Here is a 15,502-nt window from a genome sequence, read left to right on the forward strand (position 1 = left end):
AATGAGGATTAATTAATCCACTACAAGCTTAACAAAATCCTTATTTAGTTTACCAGTTATTCAATGTCATAATTGTGTATAGAATGTAAATAGGAAACTTCTCATCACAGAACCAAGAGTGAAGATATAAAAAAGGTGCTGGGGCTTTTCTTAGTAAAAACATAATGATAAAAAACATTAAATTGCAGCAAGAGGTAATACAGAAATATTTACTCTTCCAGTAGCTTTTCTTCATTGTGCTCAGAACTGACAGGCAGGTAGGCTAAAGAAGACTGCAAAATAAATACCAAATTTTAAACAGTCATGTAGCCTTCTAAGTATATTACATTAGTGAAGCAGACATTTAATATCTTATTTCATGAAGTAAAATTCTGGTCTTTCCATGTTCTGTGGCTGAGGAGCTTCTAGCACTGCAACAATAGAAGTCACAATAAATAAACAGAAATAAATTATGCCTCGGTTGCAAATGAACCACATGTAAGCATTTCAATACACTGAAGATTCTGTCAACACTCAAAAATGCTTCTGAGCAATGAATAATAGTTGATATTTTGAAGCTAAATGAGGAGACATGACTTCAGAAGCCATACAAAAGAAGAGAGATATGATATTTTCAAAACTAAATTAGTTCTATATCAGATATCATAGTAAAATGTATTTCCGAGTTATAAAACAAACATGCATCATGACGTTGTTGACTGGAAACTGCACTTCACAGACAAATTAGTCACAAACAAAGATGATAGTTGAAACAAAAATTATGGAAACAGAAGATGTATACTACTACTAAATATGTCATTTTTCTCTAAGTATTAATAATATCAAATCTATTTTAAGAATAGATAGAATATTAGTTGTGGCTTCACATTACAGGTAAAATTTTAAATACATAATCTTTGATACTGCTTATCAATTAGGTGAGTGGAACTAACTATATATAGATATTAACACAATTAGTTATGAGAAAAATCTGTATTTTCTTTACAGTTATTCCATTTTAAGATCTTCATTTTCACTAACACAATGAAGTCTATGAACTTTTAAAATGTGTAATTACATGCTTGACAGTTGTAATACCTTGGCTTTCTAGTAACATGAGAAACACAGATAATCAAACAATAAACATTTGAAAGAGTCAGATGGAAACTTATTTTGCAAATATAGTGCAGGATTTGCAAATGAAAGGAATTGCAAATATGCTCATATCACATTAAGACATATCACAGATATAACAAATTCTGGCTTGTTTGAAAGCTTGCAATGCTAACCCAATTGAAACCCAATTTAAACACAGGTCTTATGGTACATCACAATTGATACAGGTTAAAAAAAAAGGACTCAGAACTCATGGAAACCACATTAGTTTAACATTATATGTGAATTTCAGGAAATGTCTTGTGTTGCTATCACACAAATAGTGAAAGTTAGAAAATACGGTTTTATTATTTGCCACTGTGACAGTGAATCACATTAAAATTTTTGAAAACCTACAAACACAAAAATACAGAGACCTTTCTACTTCCTTACAGGACCATTGCTGTTCATAGGTTAAGACTTATTAAAGTGATACCAGAATGATATTTTATTAGAAAGAAATACTGTAGCTTTGAAAAAGGATATGATCGGAAACAAAAGAAGTGTAGAGACAGAGAGCATTCAATATAATCTATTGCTACAATTTTTTCTAGTTACTTTTACAAGTTTCCTTTTACTTTTCCACCCTCTACTATGTCCACCACAAACCATCCATGTCCTCCTCTATATCTACCTTTTCCAATACACCCCCAACACACACATACTTAAGTCATGAGAATGGCAAGCTCAAGATACAGTAAGAAAGACATTCTGGAAATACAATGGTGAAAAAGAAAGTCAAGCTTCCTGCCCTCATGGAGCTTACATTCTACTAGGAAAAGTTGACATTAAATATATAATCATTCACATAAATATATACAATTATAATAATTGTTATGATGGAAAATATAGGCTTTTGATCATCATTTAATGGACAATTATTAACCTATGCTTCTCAGCTATTTAACCAGTCAATGATGGCTGGATTTGCAGTGTAACTTTCTTTGATATTTTCTGATTTAAATGGTTATTCATTTTTCTCAAACATTAGAGTAAAATACAATGAATTGTTAGAATGAAGTGACCAGTTTAAACATACATAGAAGAAAACAAGCAAAAAACTGCCTTCCCAGACAAATAGATAAATCTAGATTCTCAAAAGGAGTGGAAAATAAAGTTAATATTGTCAATAGTCTTAACAATACTGTGGCAAATTTCAAACCTAGAAGGAAAGCAAACACAGTGTCACAAAGACTGCTTGAATCTATCTAACCACAACCAATAGGAGTTTGGTTGGCCCTGAATATTATCTCTCTTAGTTATCCCAAAGAAAATAAACACTATTCCTAACTGTAATCATTTAGAAAACATGAAAACAAATAAAAATAATCAACTCTAAAATGTGAAACAGAATGACCAAGTCAAAATATGAGTCAAGATGGTCTACAAAAAGAGTGAAAAAGTTTTTATTTCTTTCATTTGATTCTGCCAGCAAGGCAATGAGCCCTAACACGTCTCCAGCTGACTTATCTGCTTTTGTCATACAATATGATAAGGAATTCTGCAGTTTTCAAACCCTGAAGAAATAATTATGGAGTTTGGAAGGATCCATATCAACTGTGTAAGGATATATCACAAAGTGATACCAGTGCTTACCTCTAGAGAGAAGCCTGAGGAGGAGGATGAAGGAGGTTATCAGAAGAAATGTTCCTTTTAAAAATGTACAAAATGTAATACAATTGTCTGTCACTGGACATTAAAAGTTCAGAAAATACCTAAGAATCCATATAAAATATATCAAAATGATAGCAATAATATTCTTGAACCTAGTTTTGCTTCTGGATTCAATAAAGGAAGATTTTAATTCACAAATGATTATTCCAGAGCACCTGAATTCACTACTCCTAAAGAGAAATGGTGGGTCCAAAAACTGTTTCAGGATTAAAATTTGATGGGAAGATTTGAGAAGCATGAATTTTCAAAGCAAATCTGTTATTTAAGATTAGGTAGATTTAACACATTTTATGCATAACGAGGATTTAACCTGATACAAAAGGCTGCACTGTAAAGTTTCTAGACATTTTTGACTTCTCCAACAGGTGGTACAAGGCAAGGATAGCCTCCTAAAGGAGACCCTGATTCATATTATCTTTATGTTTTCTGAATGCCCATCACTAATCATACTATTTACCATTCTCCCTGCACTTCCATTTCTTTCCATGTTTTCATTCCCTATTTTATTCACACTCATTTATGATTCATCACAGTCAAGATTGGATTTTTTGTTCTAGAATGCAGATTTGTTGAACTAATTTGCAACTAATGCAGACTTACAAATCATGTTTCTCATTATATATATATGCATATGCATATATAGCTTAACCAACATGTAAAGGTGATCACTGTTTTACAAAATACCCAAGTCCATCTCAAAATCTTCATTTCCCATTTAACACCAAGAAGTATCCTAGCCCTATTAACAGAAAAATAATGTAAAGTAAATACCAAATTCCTGTCCTGTATAGTTTTGTGCTGATTGAGAAATAAAATTTGATGAAAATTGGTAAAGCAAAAATATTTTTGACACACATGTCAATAGAAAACTTTTAAGATTGACATAATAAAACTGAATAAAGTTAAGTGACACTTAACATTAATTACACTAAAATGAATATCAGGTAAGCATAAACATGAATTATTCCATATGTAGAGCTAAATGGTTATATAATTAAAGTATTATTTTTAAGAGTTACTTTTTCACAATGTAACTGATATATATGTGTATGTATATTTAGAAAGTTGTGTATACACATGCATTCGTACAAATATATGCATGCACATATACAAATACATATACATTTGCTTCACTCAGCTAGTAAAATAAAATATAAATACATTTCTCTCTATGTCAGCCTGATTCCTATACTATGGAACTTGGGGGAAAATGCCCACTTCAGAAATGGAAGTAACAGTAGTTCGGCCTCAAAAAAAAAAAAAAAAAAAAAGAATTTTAAAAGTATCCCAAATGGTACATAAAATTTCTAAAAGAACTGATATATGTTGTCATTTTCACAGTTTCTGAAAGTGTAAAATAAGGTTAAATTATATTATTCGACATGGCTGACCAAAATACAAACTGCAATAACATATGTTCTCTTTTTATTGGCTCAAAATACTCAGACAACATTTGTTTCTAAAGGTCTATGTTACACATTTAAAACTTTGATATCCTCTCTTACTTATTTCTACACTCATATTCAGGGTTTTTTTTTAAACAGAAAAGCTTCCCTGCTAGATGACACTAATGTAAAGGGAGAGAACTGTGAGCTTTGGTACCAATTTGCTGATTAAGATTCAGAGCAAAAGAGAGATTCAGAGAACTCAAAGAAACATATGCTTGTGTTTAAAACAGCCAAAATAAAACAAAACTAGATACCAAGGGCACATTCATTAATACACAGTTAAAAATGGTTAAGGTTATGAGACATATTTATATTTACCACAGCTGCATATCATCTATTTTCTTTTAATGAAAATATTAAACACAATGTGGATGGTTCTAAATGGCAAACTAAGCATGCTTTTAAATTTGGCACCAATACTGTCAAAGAATACACATGCCTGACTTACCAAGGGATGCAGAAATGTATACCTAGTTGACAACGTTCTTAAAACAAAGTTAGTATGCACAAAAGAAAGAGCAGGCTTGTCTTGAGCCTTTATCTCTCTTATGACACTACCTTTTAGAGTTACCATGGAGTCAATGTGTTTATATAACATCTAGAAGACCACAGCCTGATGAGCCTGCAGCAGTACCATTTCAATGCTGCACATGCTTTGACTTACATTCTTAGGCAGAATAGCTGGTGCAGGTGTACTCCAGAATTAAATATTTGAGGATGATATGTTTCTGGTGGCTACACTCATTATTTAACTACCATTAAATGATACTGCAAAAACTGACACTGAAACCTGTAACTAATCTTTAAATATGCTAATTATATAAGCTGCTGACATTAAAAAAAAAACACTCTAAAGAGCAAGAAAAAACAGAGGGAAACATTTTGATGGATTTTTCTTACCTTAAATTCATAAAATATTCATTACCACTCACACCTACCTCCCAGTGCCCATTACTAATGCCAAAAGGTCTAAATATATTTGCATAACTTAGACATACTGTTATTCATATAGATGATATTAAGAAGAAATAAAATAATGTAATACCTTTACTTTTACCTATGGATTTGATGAAATGGTTCCATGAAGAAAGGGTTTCCATACAAAGAGAATAAAGAGGAGAGAAACAATAAGAATTATGAATATATGTAAATGTACTACTCTTTGAAAATTAAATATACAAGAAGGTATAAATAAGGATTTGAAAACAAATGGAGATATAATCAATACATGTTGAGAAATCTGCCTTTTTTAAGGCAATACGTGCAAGGAAATTAGAAAGCCCATGCTCACTTTAAAAGACTGCACAAAAGGAGATACACAATGCCTGTAGGTAGAAAAAGTATTGATTTTGTAGAACACTATACTCAGCATTCAAGAAGCCAGAAGCCAAAGATGTCTGCATATGTTCCCAAACTGCCATGCATGGGTGAAAAATGGACTCTTTTTGGTGCAGTACATTAAACCAAATATCTTCTTTCATATATTAATGGCTCTCTGATTTTCTTTACTATAACTACCTTTAACTGCATATGCTGATAAACGTATGGAAACTTTCAATTACAAGTTCTTATGTCTCATTTATTTGCAGATATAGTGCAAGAATGAAGGAAAATAAAAGTCAAAGGAGCAAGCCAATACCAAACCAACAAATAAAGGGGAGAAAACACATGAAAAAATGTGAACAAAGTTATGCATTTTATTTGCAGCCAGATAACTTGCAAGCATTTGCCCTTCCTTTGCAGCAATGGTTTGAAAGCGGCTAGAGAACAAGAAAACACTGAAAGCAGAGTGGAAAAGGAACAGAGCCCATACCTTGGTCGCCCATCATCAGGTGCGCCAGACCTTGAAGGGAAACAAGAGCACAGTCAGCAATAAACAAGGGAGCATGGGAAGGCAGGGTTGTCACAGTGACAAAAATGTTCAGTGACAGACATCTTGTTTCCTATGAGACGTGTCTGTATCACAGAGGCAAATCAAAAGCATTCTTTCAACTCCGGGTTGGAATGCTTTGGGGCAAAGATTACAGAACTGCAATTTAAACACTTGCATAAGCTGCACTGTGAATTTCTTCTATGTATCAGTTGGAGCATTCAACAGCATAAGAGCATGACTGAAAATCCAACCAATCCCTTAAATACTGCGTCTGCCCTGCATGCCCTCTGATAAGGCTGTTTTGAACACTGCCCCCACAGGGTTTGCCTTCTTTGGTGACGAAATTATATTAAAAAAAAAAAAAAAAACCCAAGGGAATACCTGAAACATGGGCTGGGTCTGATCTTTTTCCTCTCATAAAAAATGAGACGTTTCATAATTAAATGAAAAAAAAGAAAAACACATCCTGAGTCACACTGAAATGATAATGCAGAAATGGCCCCTTGTCTGACACAGTTAGGAACTGAATAAGCTTGTTCAAATATAAAAGAGATCATCAGACATGCAGTTGTAAAGTTAGAACTTACTATGGAATGAGATTTTTTTAAAAAACAATGGATGACCTTTAAACAGGCTTAAGTAATTTTCCATGGAAAACAAAATTATTTAACATTTACTTAAACATTACTTCAATATTAAAGTATGAGTTAACATGAGTATATTTAAGAGATAATTTCATGAAGATAGTTTTCTAAAAGAATATGGAATTCCTTTTGTTTATTTAAATTATTTTTAATTCCTCCTTGACAATTTTAGATTGAAGACTACCCGTTTTCTAAAGAATACTAGTAATTTTCTTTTAAAAATTATTTTATTATCTATAAATATACATTTTACTTTTCAGCATTAATTCCTAGTTATTTATTCTAAATTTAGAAATTAAGTTACACTTCAATCCCTATATATTTCAAGAATATGGGAAAATGCTAGAGAAATAAAGCATACATACAAATTTAATAAAATGTATATTTCATTTCCCACTGTTCAAATATATTTGAGGCTTTGAGCTAAACAGCATTGTATATTACTTTAATCAGTAATGAAATAACCTGTATTATGGCCTTAAAATTTTAAGGGGTATTTACACATTACTGTGGGGCAGACACAATTACAAGTCATCATATAATTATGATATAAAAATTATTTAGTGCAGTAGTTCAATGTTTCTATAATCTAGTTTTTTTATATTTTCTAAGTGATTTTTAAACAAAACAAAAATCACAATCACTTTAAAAAGTTTATGATTCATTGGTGACTCATGATACTTTATATGCTTAAGAATAGCAGCTTATCTGCCCAGGTTATACAATTTTTCATTTAATTTCATTTAAAAATTACTATACATTTCCTAACAATAGTTCATAACTTTTTTGTAAAATAAATCAGGGAAATAATTCTGTGCAAGATGTAACTTTTACATTCTTCTAATGGCTTTTAATATTACCTTAGTAAGAATAGAAATTTTTAAATATCAATAACATTTGCATTGTTTGTGTTATAATCCCTACCTCCAAGGCAGTTAGACTATATGGTCAAAGTGGAGTTATAAACATAGACATTAAAAATTATGATTGAATACAGTGAAGTTGCTCAGTCGTGCAAACTCTTTGCAATCCCATGGACTGGAGCCTACCAGGCTCCTCCATCCATGGAATTTTCCAGGAAAGAGTAGTGGAGTAGGTTGCCATTTCCTTCCCCAATGATTGAATAAACTTTATTACAATAGTTTATGAGCCTATACTCTGAAAATCTTGTCAATTTTTTTCATGAGATGTGTAAGGAGAGAGTCATACATGCTCATTAAGTTGATTTTAAAGCCCCTTTGAATGCAACTGGATTTAAAGAGAAAAGAACAAAAACAGAGACCTTTTTTTTTACAGGATGATTAAAGAAATACAAAAAAAAGCCAAAAAGATACTTAAAAAAAATCTTTTGAACTCAAATAACATGCACAATTATAAATGAGAATGATTTTGAACAATGTCAGTCAGACCTGTAAGGGTAATATCTTTACCAAGTGCACACTCACATGCTATTTAAATTATACTGTAGAAAAAAAGATGCCATTTACAGAAGCAATACCTGGAAAATTTTTTGCTGGTGATTTCTTTTAAACTTTTAATTTGTTTTACTTAAATAATGAAACAAATGTTCGGCAACTAAGGAATAGAAAGAATCCACGAAATAATCACAAATAATATGCTGATATCTGCTACTGATCAATTTTGTATTAGCGTGAATCGTTCTTTGAGATCAAATTTTAGTAATTTTAATCTGTTACATTAGATGGGGACTCTTTTTCTAGAGAATCTGAACTGCTAATGCTGTGATTATATAAGGTGATATGACATCAATTTCCCTTTCACAATTCTTTGCACTTCCTAGTACTTTTCATGTTTTTATCCTTTACATATTCATTTTAAAGCACATGAACTAATACATTTAAGTTCCTTAAAGGTAAGGATGTTGAAATATGAAACTAACACAACATAGAAAATCAACTATATTTTACTATTTTTTTTTAATTTAAAAAAAGATGTTGAAACATGTTTTAGTTTGTTGAATTCAACAGGAAAAATGTATAGCTTTCTCAAAAGCTCTTGATAATTTTAGAAAACCTTGAACAAATACCATAATTCTATTTAACAGACATAGAATATTACAAATATACTTACCAGTAATCATGCTGGAGTGCTGAATGCTTTCATTTCCATGAACCAATGGCTTATTTTTAATCTAAATTTATGCCTCTTATACTTTATTTTGTGTTTTTTAAAAATCAAATCATTTGAAACTAAACCAATGGGCTAGAGATGATATAATAATACTCAAAATTTACAAAAAAAATCATTTTGATCAAGAAAAAAAAAGGAGAATCATGCACTGGGTTTGGAAACCACAAAGATATATTTTTTTCATTTAAAATAAAAGAAGCAAGATTGTGTCATTTTTCCATGGAGAACACTGAAATAAGTATTCTAAGGTTTATATGGGATGCTGAAGTCCATCAAGGGCTGGAGTTAAGGTTGATGGGGTTTCATAACACTTGGGGCTGAAGGGAGTTGAAAGTGTGTGTTCTATATGAAAAATGATACACAATCCAGAAATCAGCAAATACTCAGAAGTTCAACTTACCGTCTACATTCAAGATGTACTCTACTATTACTAAGAAATAAAAAGCAAATGAAAGTTGGAAAACAAAGTAGAAAGCACCCACCTTCCACATTGTTGTCTTCTGAAAGCACATGACAAGGAGGGAGAGAAAAGGAAAAACATTCATTAAGCAGCATGCAGACTAGACCTTGCCTTTGCATGTCTTTTTCATGCAAGGCACCAAACACATCATGCAAGTGCTCCATCGCTCCCATTCAAAGGGGAAAAAAACAATCACAGGAAGCAGGTTCCCTCCCACTGGCAGCATTTAAAGAATATGAGACAAAATTTCAGTAATACTGCTGGGTACTGAGCAAGGAGTTTTCAAAAGTCTTTCATTGCCCTGTGCAAAACCTACATAACTCTTCTATGCTGCTAGCACAGTTATACTAGCAATTATTTCTAAAGCTTTTTTTATAACGGTTCTAAAAGATTCTATTTTAATTTTGACTTACTTGGACAAAAGAAAGTTCATGACAAGTAGTCATGAAATTTCACTTAAAGATATTCCAATTCTATCAGATATGTAATCAATTTACATCATGGCCTTGAAATATTTCTAATAAATTTATTTCCTTAAAAAAAATAACGTAAATGTATGTACCTAAAATCTGTAATTTAGTTAGTTTATAATGTGTTCATACTTTTTCACAAATGACAATAGTTTATTGCGGTTTTCAAAAATATAAAGTAGAAAAAGTAATCATTACAAGAGAAATTCATTTGATAGCTGTTCATAAGACAGCTTACAATGATTTATTCACTTTGTACATCTGTTTAGGGTGTGAATATGAATGTAGTTAAGATAATAACAATATTGGGTGAAATTCCCTTGTTTGTCCATATATCTATATAATACTTAAATTTTTCATATATTAAGTATATTTCCATATGTGTATATACAAACATATATAATCAGATTTTACATATCTTAACTACACATAATCAATGTAAGTGTATGCAATATAAAACTATTAATATCTATGAGGCAACTCAAGTACTATTTGAGACACAGGGTTTGGAAACTAGGTAAGAAATGGAAGGAAAAACTGTTTTATGGCACTAGGGTGAGAGCAATATTTTGGTACTTATGAAAAAGTTTTCAACAATAAGCATATCTATGTTGACATTTCTTGTCATATTCTTATATTTAATTAGCTCTGCTTTTCAATTAGCTGTACATGATGAAAAGTATTTATAAAAAGTAAGATAATAGTGAATGCTGTTAAGTTGAAAGAAAAAACATAACTCCAAATGCACCATTTTATAGGTTTCAACAAACAGCTTTTTAATAGTCAGTTACTAATGAACTAAAAATCATCAATTTTGTTTAAAATATATTAAGTGGAAACTGAAATATCAACACAGCTCTATTTATTGATGTGGCCTTAATGCATAATAGAACATGGATAAATGTAGACAATTACACCTATACAAAGTAGTTCGTTTCCTACAGTTCATGTTAAAAGAAAAAGTTTTTTTTAAATGACTGAAATAATTGCTATGTGACACTCATTTGCTGTTTGATTTAGGTTTCCTATCTACCAAATAAGGAATCAGAATGTATTGCTTTTCAAATGCAACTTGGATATGACATGGTCACAAACATTTTTTTGTTTTATTGCTTTATATTGAGAATCATATAAAGATATAGATATTTTAATGTTTAGGATACACTTTGGTTTTATAATGATATCCTTTGAAATTCTATTTTCCACTTAAGATGCTCATTTTTTGACAAGTTTATTAAATATGTGGAGTAAAACGACAAAATCAGGGAATTTAGAGGAGAGTTACTAAGCAAATACAGTCATGAGTAGGACAGTTCCCAAAAGGGGTTTTGGTAAAGTGCTGCATGGAAGTCGAATAGAGAAAGGAAAATGAAAACAAACCAATGAAACAGAATCAGCCATGACAAAAATTTTATACATGGGCTTCATAGGATATGAGGAAAGGAAGGTGTGCTGACAAAATTTAGGTCAGTCATTCAGTCAGCTGAAAGTGCATTCTCTTTTCACTGTTAACTAAGGCACAGGGCCACAGGCAATACCATTGATCCTGTCTAGTCATATGGCATTTCTCTGAGTTCTTACTAATACAGAGTACTAGGTTTAACCAAAGGAACTTCTGTTATGCAAATCCAAGTCATGCCCAAAGTGTAATCAAATCCTGACTTGATCATGTTCACAAACATAGTCTTCTCATAAGACTCAGATTTTTTTTACAGAAGTACTAGAGTGAAAGGAAAGGTAATGTACTGACTCTTATTTAAAGAAGAAGGGACAAACTGGCTTAGAACAGACTTTCCTTGAGTTTCTATATATTTTCAGATTCAATTATAGGATTGGGAGAAAAAAAAAAAAACTTGTCTTTGTTTCAATCTATTTTACCCCTTTGGTATCCATTTGCTGGCTTTAGTTGATGTAGAACCTGTTAATCTACAGATGATCTCTAGGTTATTTCAGAATTTGGAAGTAGCTACATATAAATGGTTAAAACTCTAGCATTTACAGTCATTATCCATGTATTTTTTTTTATCCCTTTCTCTTTCTCTTCTACTTGGTTTTTGGACTAAACAAACAATATCAAGTTTGAAAAGAAAAGTTTTTCTTATAACACCAACTTTTGATTTCTCTTTGCAACCAAATACTATTTTGGTTTTGAGGAGCAACAGAGAGATGCTAAAACTGGCATGCTACCATGTAAAGCTAAACCAGCATATTTTCTTTAATGTAAGGCAGAAAGCACTCCATCTAGCCTTACCTGCACACACTGTCAAGTTAGGAAAAAGCTCTTGGGTTTGCAGAAAACCATGGCTTCTCAATGCTGCTCACCTAATCCTACTGTGTCTCTAGTAATCAGCTTTACTATGATTACCATGCCACATATAAAGATCACAGTCTTTCATTTTTCTTTTGATCGTGAAAATATTAAATATAAAATCATGAACAATACGACTTAAATTTTATTTTTCTTTCAGATAAGACATATTTCCTTCACAGATATAGAAATCAAGCAATAGAATATCAGTCACATTATGAATAATGGTTGTATGTTGACATGAGGGAAGAGGCAGACTTTTAAACTGTATGCAAAATTGTAAGCTTTAAAATTACTTCCAAAGAGCATCTTCATAGATGCTTTACTGCTGGTCTCCAGCTTATAAGGAAGTCTTCCCAGGTGACTCAGTGGGTAAAGTATCTGCCTGCAGTGCAGGAGACGCTGGAGATGCAGGTTCGATTCCTGAGTCAGGAAGATCCCCTGGAGTGGGTATGACAGCTCACTCCAGTATTCTTGCCTGGAGAATCCCATGGACAGAAAAGTCTAGCAGGCTACTGTCCATGGGGTCACAAAAAGTTGAACACAACTGAAGGGACTGAGCACCAGCTTACAAGAAGGCAAGGATGGTAACTTTATTATTACAGTTTTTGCACATAATCTTAATGGTATACTACTAGGAAAAGAAAAATGAATAAATAAAAAAAATGTCCTTGTTTGAAAGTAAAGAAAATCAGAAATTTAATCATGCCAAGTGAATGAATCAAAGTATGGGATAAAACATCACAAATAACTCCTTTTGTATAATCAGTGTTTAAGTTTAGCAATATGAAATACTTTATCTAAATGCACAAGCAGTAGTCAACTTTTATGCTACATTTTACATTAAAACCTGACCCAAAGCAGTCTCCTGCTACCACTTAGGCTCTCCTCCTTTTGGGATTCCTTCCTTTTCTGCTAGTTGCCTGTGACTGGCTCCCTACATTTTTCTGTCTCCTTCTTTCCTCTATCAAAACTGCCACTACCGCAGAAAGGTTCCCACTCAGACCCATGCCCTCCATGGTAGGGTACGTAATAGCAAACCTGGAGGCTGGTGCTAGCCAGCAGAAGCAGGAATTCAGAATACAATTTCATTTACTTTCTAACATACCCTGCACTTGCTAGTGTCTACCCTCACCATTCTAGCCCCTCACAGTATTTTTCAAGATTTCATCCCTGGTTTGGGAAAACCAAATGCCTGTATAGCAGAGTCTGGTTCCCATGGTGGCACAGGATGGAGCTTTGTTTTATTTTTCTTTTGGTGTTAACAGTGAAAGCCTTTAGAAAACCTCAGTACTGCAGGACTGCTTCAAGGACAGGAAATGGAGGGAATCACTGGCTCTGTGGATCTGTGCGGCAGTCACCTAGAGGATGAGAAAAGCCAGCCAGAATCAAGAGCAAGAACAAACAGAAAAGGAAGCATAAAGGTCCATTATGGATTCGTAAGGAAAGAAAAGTCTGGACAGGAATTTGGCTAGTTTCAAAAATGCTTTTTAACAGATGGGCTCAGCAACTTGTTTCAAATTCACCTAAATGGCACTCCCATTCAGTCTCCTGGAATCCTGATCCTTGGGCATGAGAGAAGCCACCTGGGGAAGCTTTTTTTTTTATCCCCCTCTGTCTCCCTCCTGATCTTGTCACTGTTTAGGAGTAAAAAGAGGAATATCTCTAACCAACTTGAAGCAGCAGAGATCATCTTGGCATCACATTTAGGACTATAAAACCATTCTCCCTAAGAAATTATGGGTAACATCTAACTGCACTTTCAGTACTTTTGGTACAATACAATGATTCAAGATATGGAATTAATGAGTCCTTGGTGAAATGGTCTGAGATTACCTTGCCTTACAGTCTTATTTCTTTGGGAAATGTGAGATGAGTTTCTACCTATTTATTCTAATAAATATGTTTATAAATATATATATTGAGATTATACTTTCATAAGTTGGAGAATGCCTATGTTTCTGCTTCACACAGGTACCAATTTTGTGACAAAGTACTTGTGGTGTTCGATTTCCATCTTCTTAATGGAGGAAGAAAGTAAGGAAGAGAAAGAAGGAAGAAGGAAGCCTAATTATATGGCAGATTATTCTGGTGTTTAAGGTGTTCAATGGTCCTAATGGAATTTAACAATTGTTAGTGAACATATTAAAGTATATATTAAATAGCACACATAAACTATACTGCATTTCCTTTTCATGAGGGCTTATTACAAGGATTTATCCTGCTTTTATAGTCTCAGTTCTTCCCTACATCTAAACTTTGAGAAGTCAACATTTCTACATTTACAATAATGGCAGACTTAGGGAAAGATATTTCACAGTGACCATGAACAGAGCACAGTCTACATTGTGTGTGCTCATTATTATTGTGTGATTGCTTACTGAGAAATGAATATTTCTTCATCTGGAAGCTACAGATAACAGTGATCAGGGTGTGTACTTTCCCACCCAAGCTCAAACATTGCTACACAACTCTCCAAAGAAAGCTGGTTCTGGGGAGTATCGCTTCCTAAGAGTCCAAACTCACAACAGTTTAGGAATTAGAGGTGGAAAACTCTTGGTTTGGAGTTGGGAAAATTAATTTAAATACAATTCTACCCTCCCACTCAACATATCACCCCCATCTAGTGGGTTTGTAGATGTGCCAGTACTCAGGGATGATTTTTTAAATGAGCAAATGAATAGGAAACATCCTCTGACTTGTGTGGGTAACAGCAAAGAATAATCCACAATGTGTCCTTCAACAATAAATATAGAGTAGATGAATTCTGCTGAAGGACACCAATGACCTTTCATTTGAGAGAACTATCTAACATATGCTAGATGTCTACAGTGTTTTTTTTTTAACAAATCATTTTATTACAGAGATGTTTAAAATAAACTTTCAAATACTTCTGATTTTACTCATCTACACTTAGGATCTCAGAGAAGGCTAATTTCCCTGTAGAAAAAAATTCTGTCATTAAATTAAGGGGATACTGCACAAGAATATGACTAAGTAAGCCATACTGTAAAAACAAGTCCTAAATTTAGAGATTAATAAATTAGACATGTATAAATCAAATAGAAAATGGTCCATATGATATAAAATTGATGTAAATTTATGGATTAACAAATTAGATTTGTATAAATCAAATTGAAAATGGTTTGTATGACCTATCAATTATACATATTTTATTTAAGGAAAAATAAAATTTATTTAAAATAAATATTCATGTTATCTTTAATCCATAGGACCTTTGCATACTTAACAAATAGTCCATAAGGTAAAATGCAATAAATATTAAAAAGATATTTCAATTCTTCAAAACTTTGTTTTTCATTACTTTGATGTTTAAAAT

General features: G+C 32.4%; 1 protein-coding gene across 19 annotated transcripts in view; it reads right to left on the bottom strand.

The window, feature by feature from the left end:
- NRXN1 (neurexin 1) overlaps positions 1–15,502 on the bottom strand; it is a 1,211,037-nt gene that overhangs the window by 1,081,911 nt on the left and 113,624 nt on the right. For 16 of the 19 annotated variants that reach the window (XM_040224817.1, XM_040224816.1, XM_040224809.1 and 13 more), the window contains exons 3-5: positions 9,407–9,424; positions 6,070–6,099; positions 5,302–5,313 (exon numbers count right to left, since the gene is read on the bottom strand). In XM_040224817.1, the coding sequence (XP_040080751.1) occupies positions 5,302–5,313; positions 6,070–6,099; positions 9,407–9,424 (60 nt within the window). The remainder of the gene's footprint in view (positions 1–5,301; positions 5,314–6,069; positions 6,100–9,406; positions 9,425–15,502) is intronic. The other 3 variants (XM_040224806.1, XM_040224800.1, XM_040224802.1) reach the window with 2 other exon arrangements.

This window comes from Oryx dammah, unplaced genomic scaffold (genome assembly GCF_014754425.2).
Source record: "Oryx dammah isolate SB20612 unplaced genomic scaffold, SCBI_Odam_1.1 HiC_scaffold_25, whole genome shotgun sequence".
NCBI classification, from domain to species: Eukaryota; Metazoa; Chordata; class Mammalia; order Artiodactyla; family Bovidae; genus Oryx; species Oryx dammah.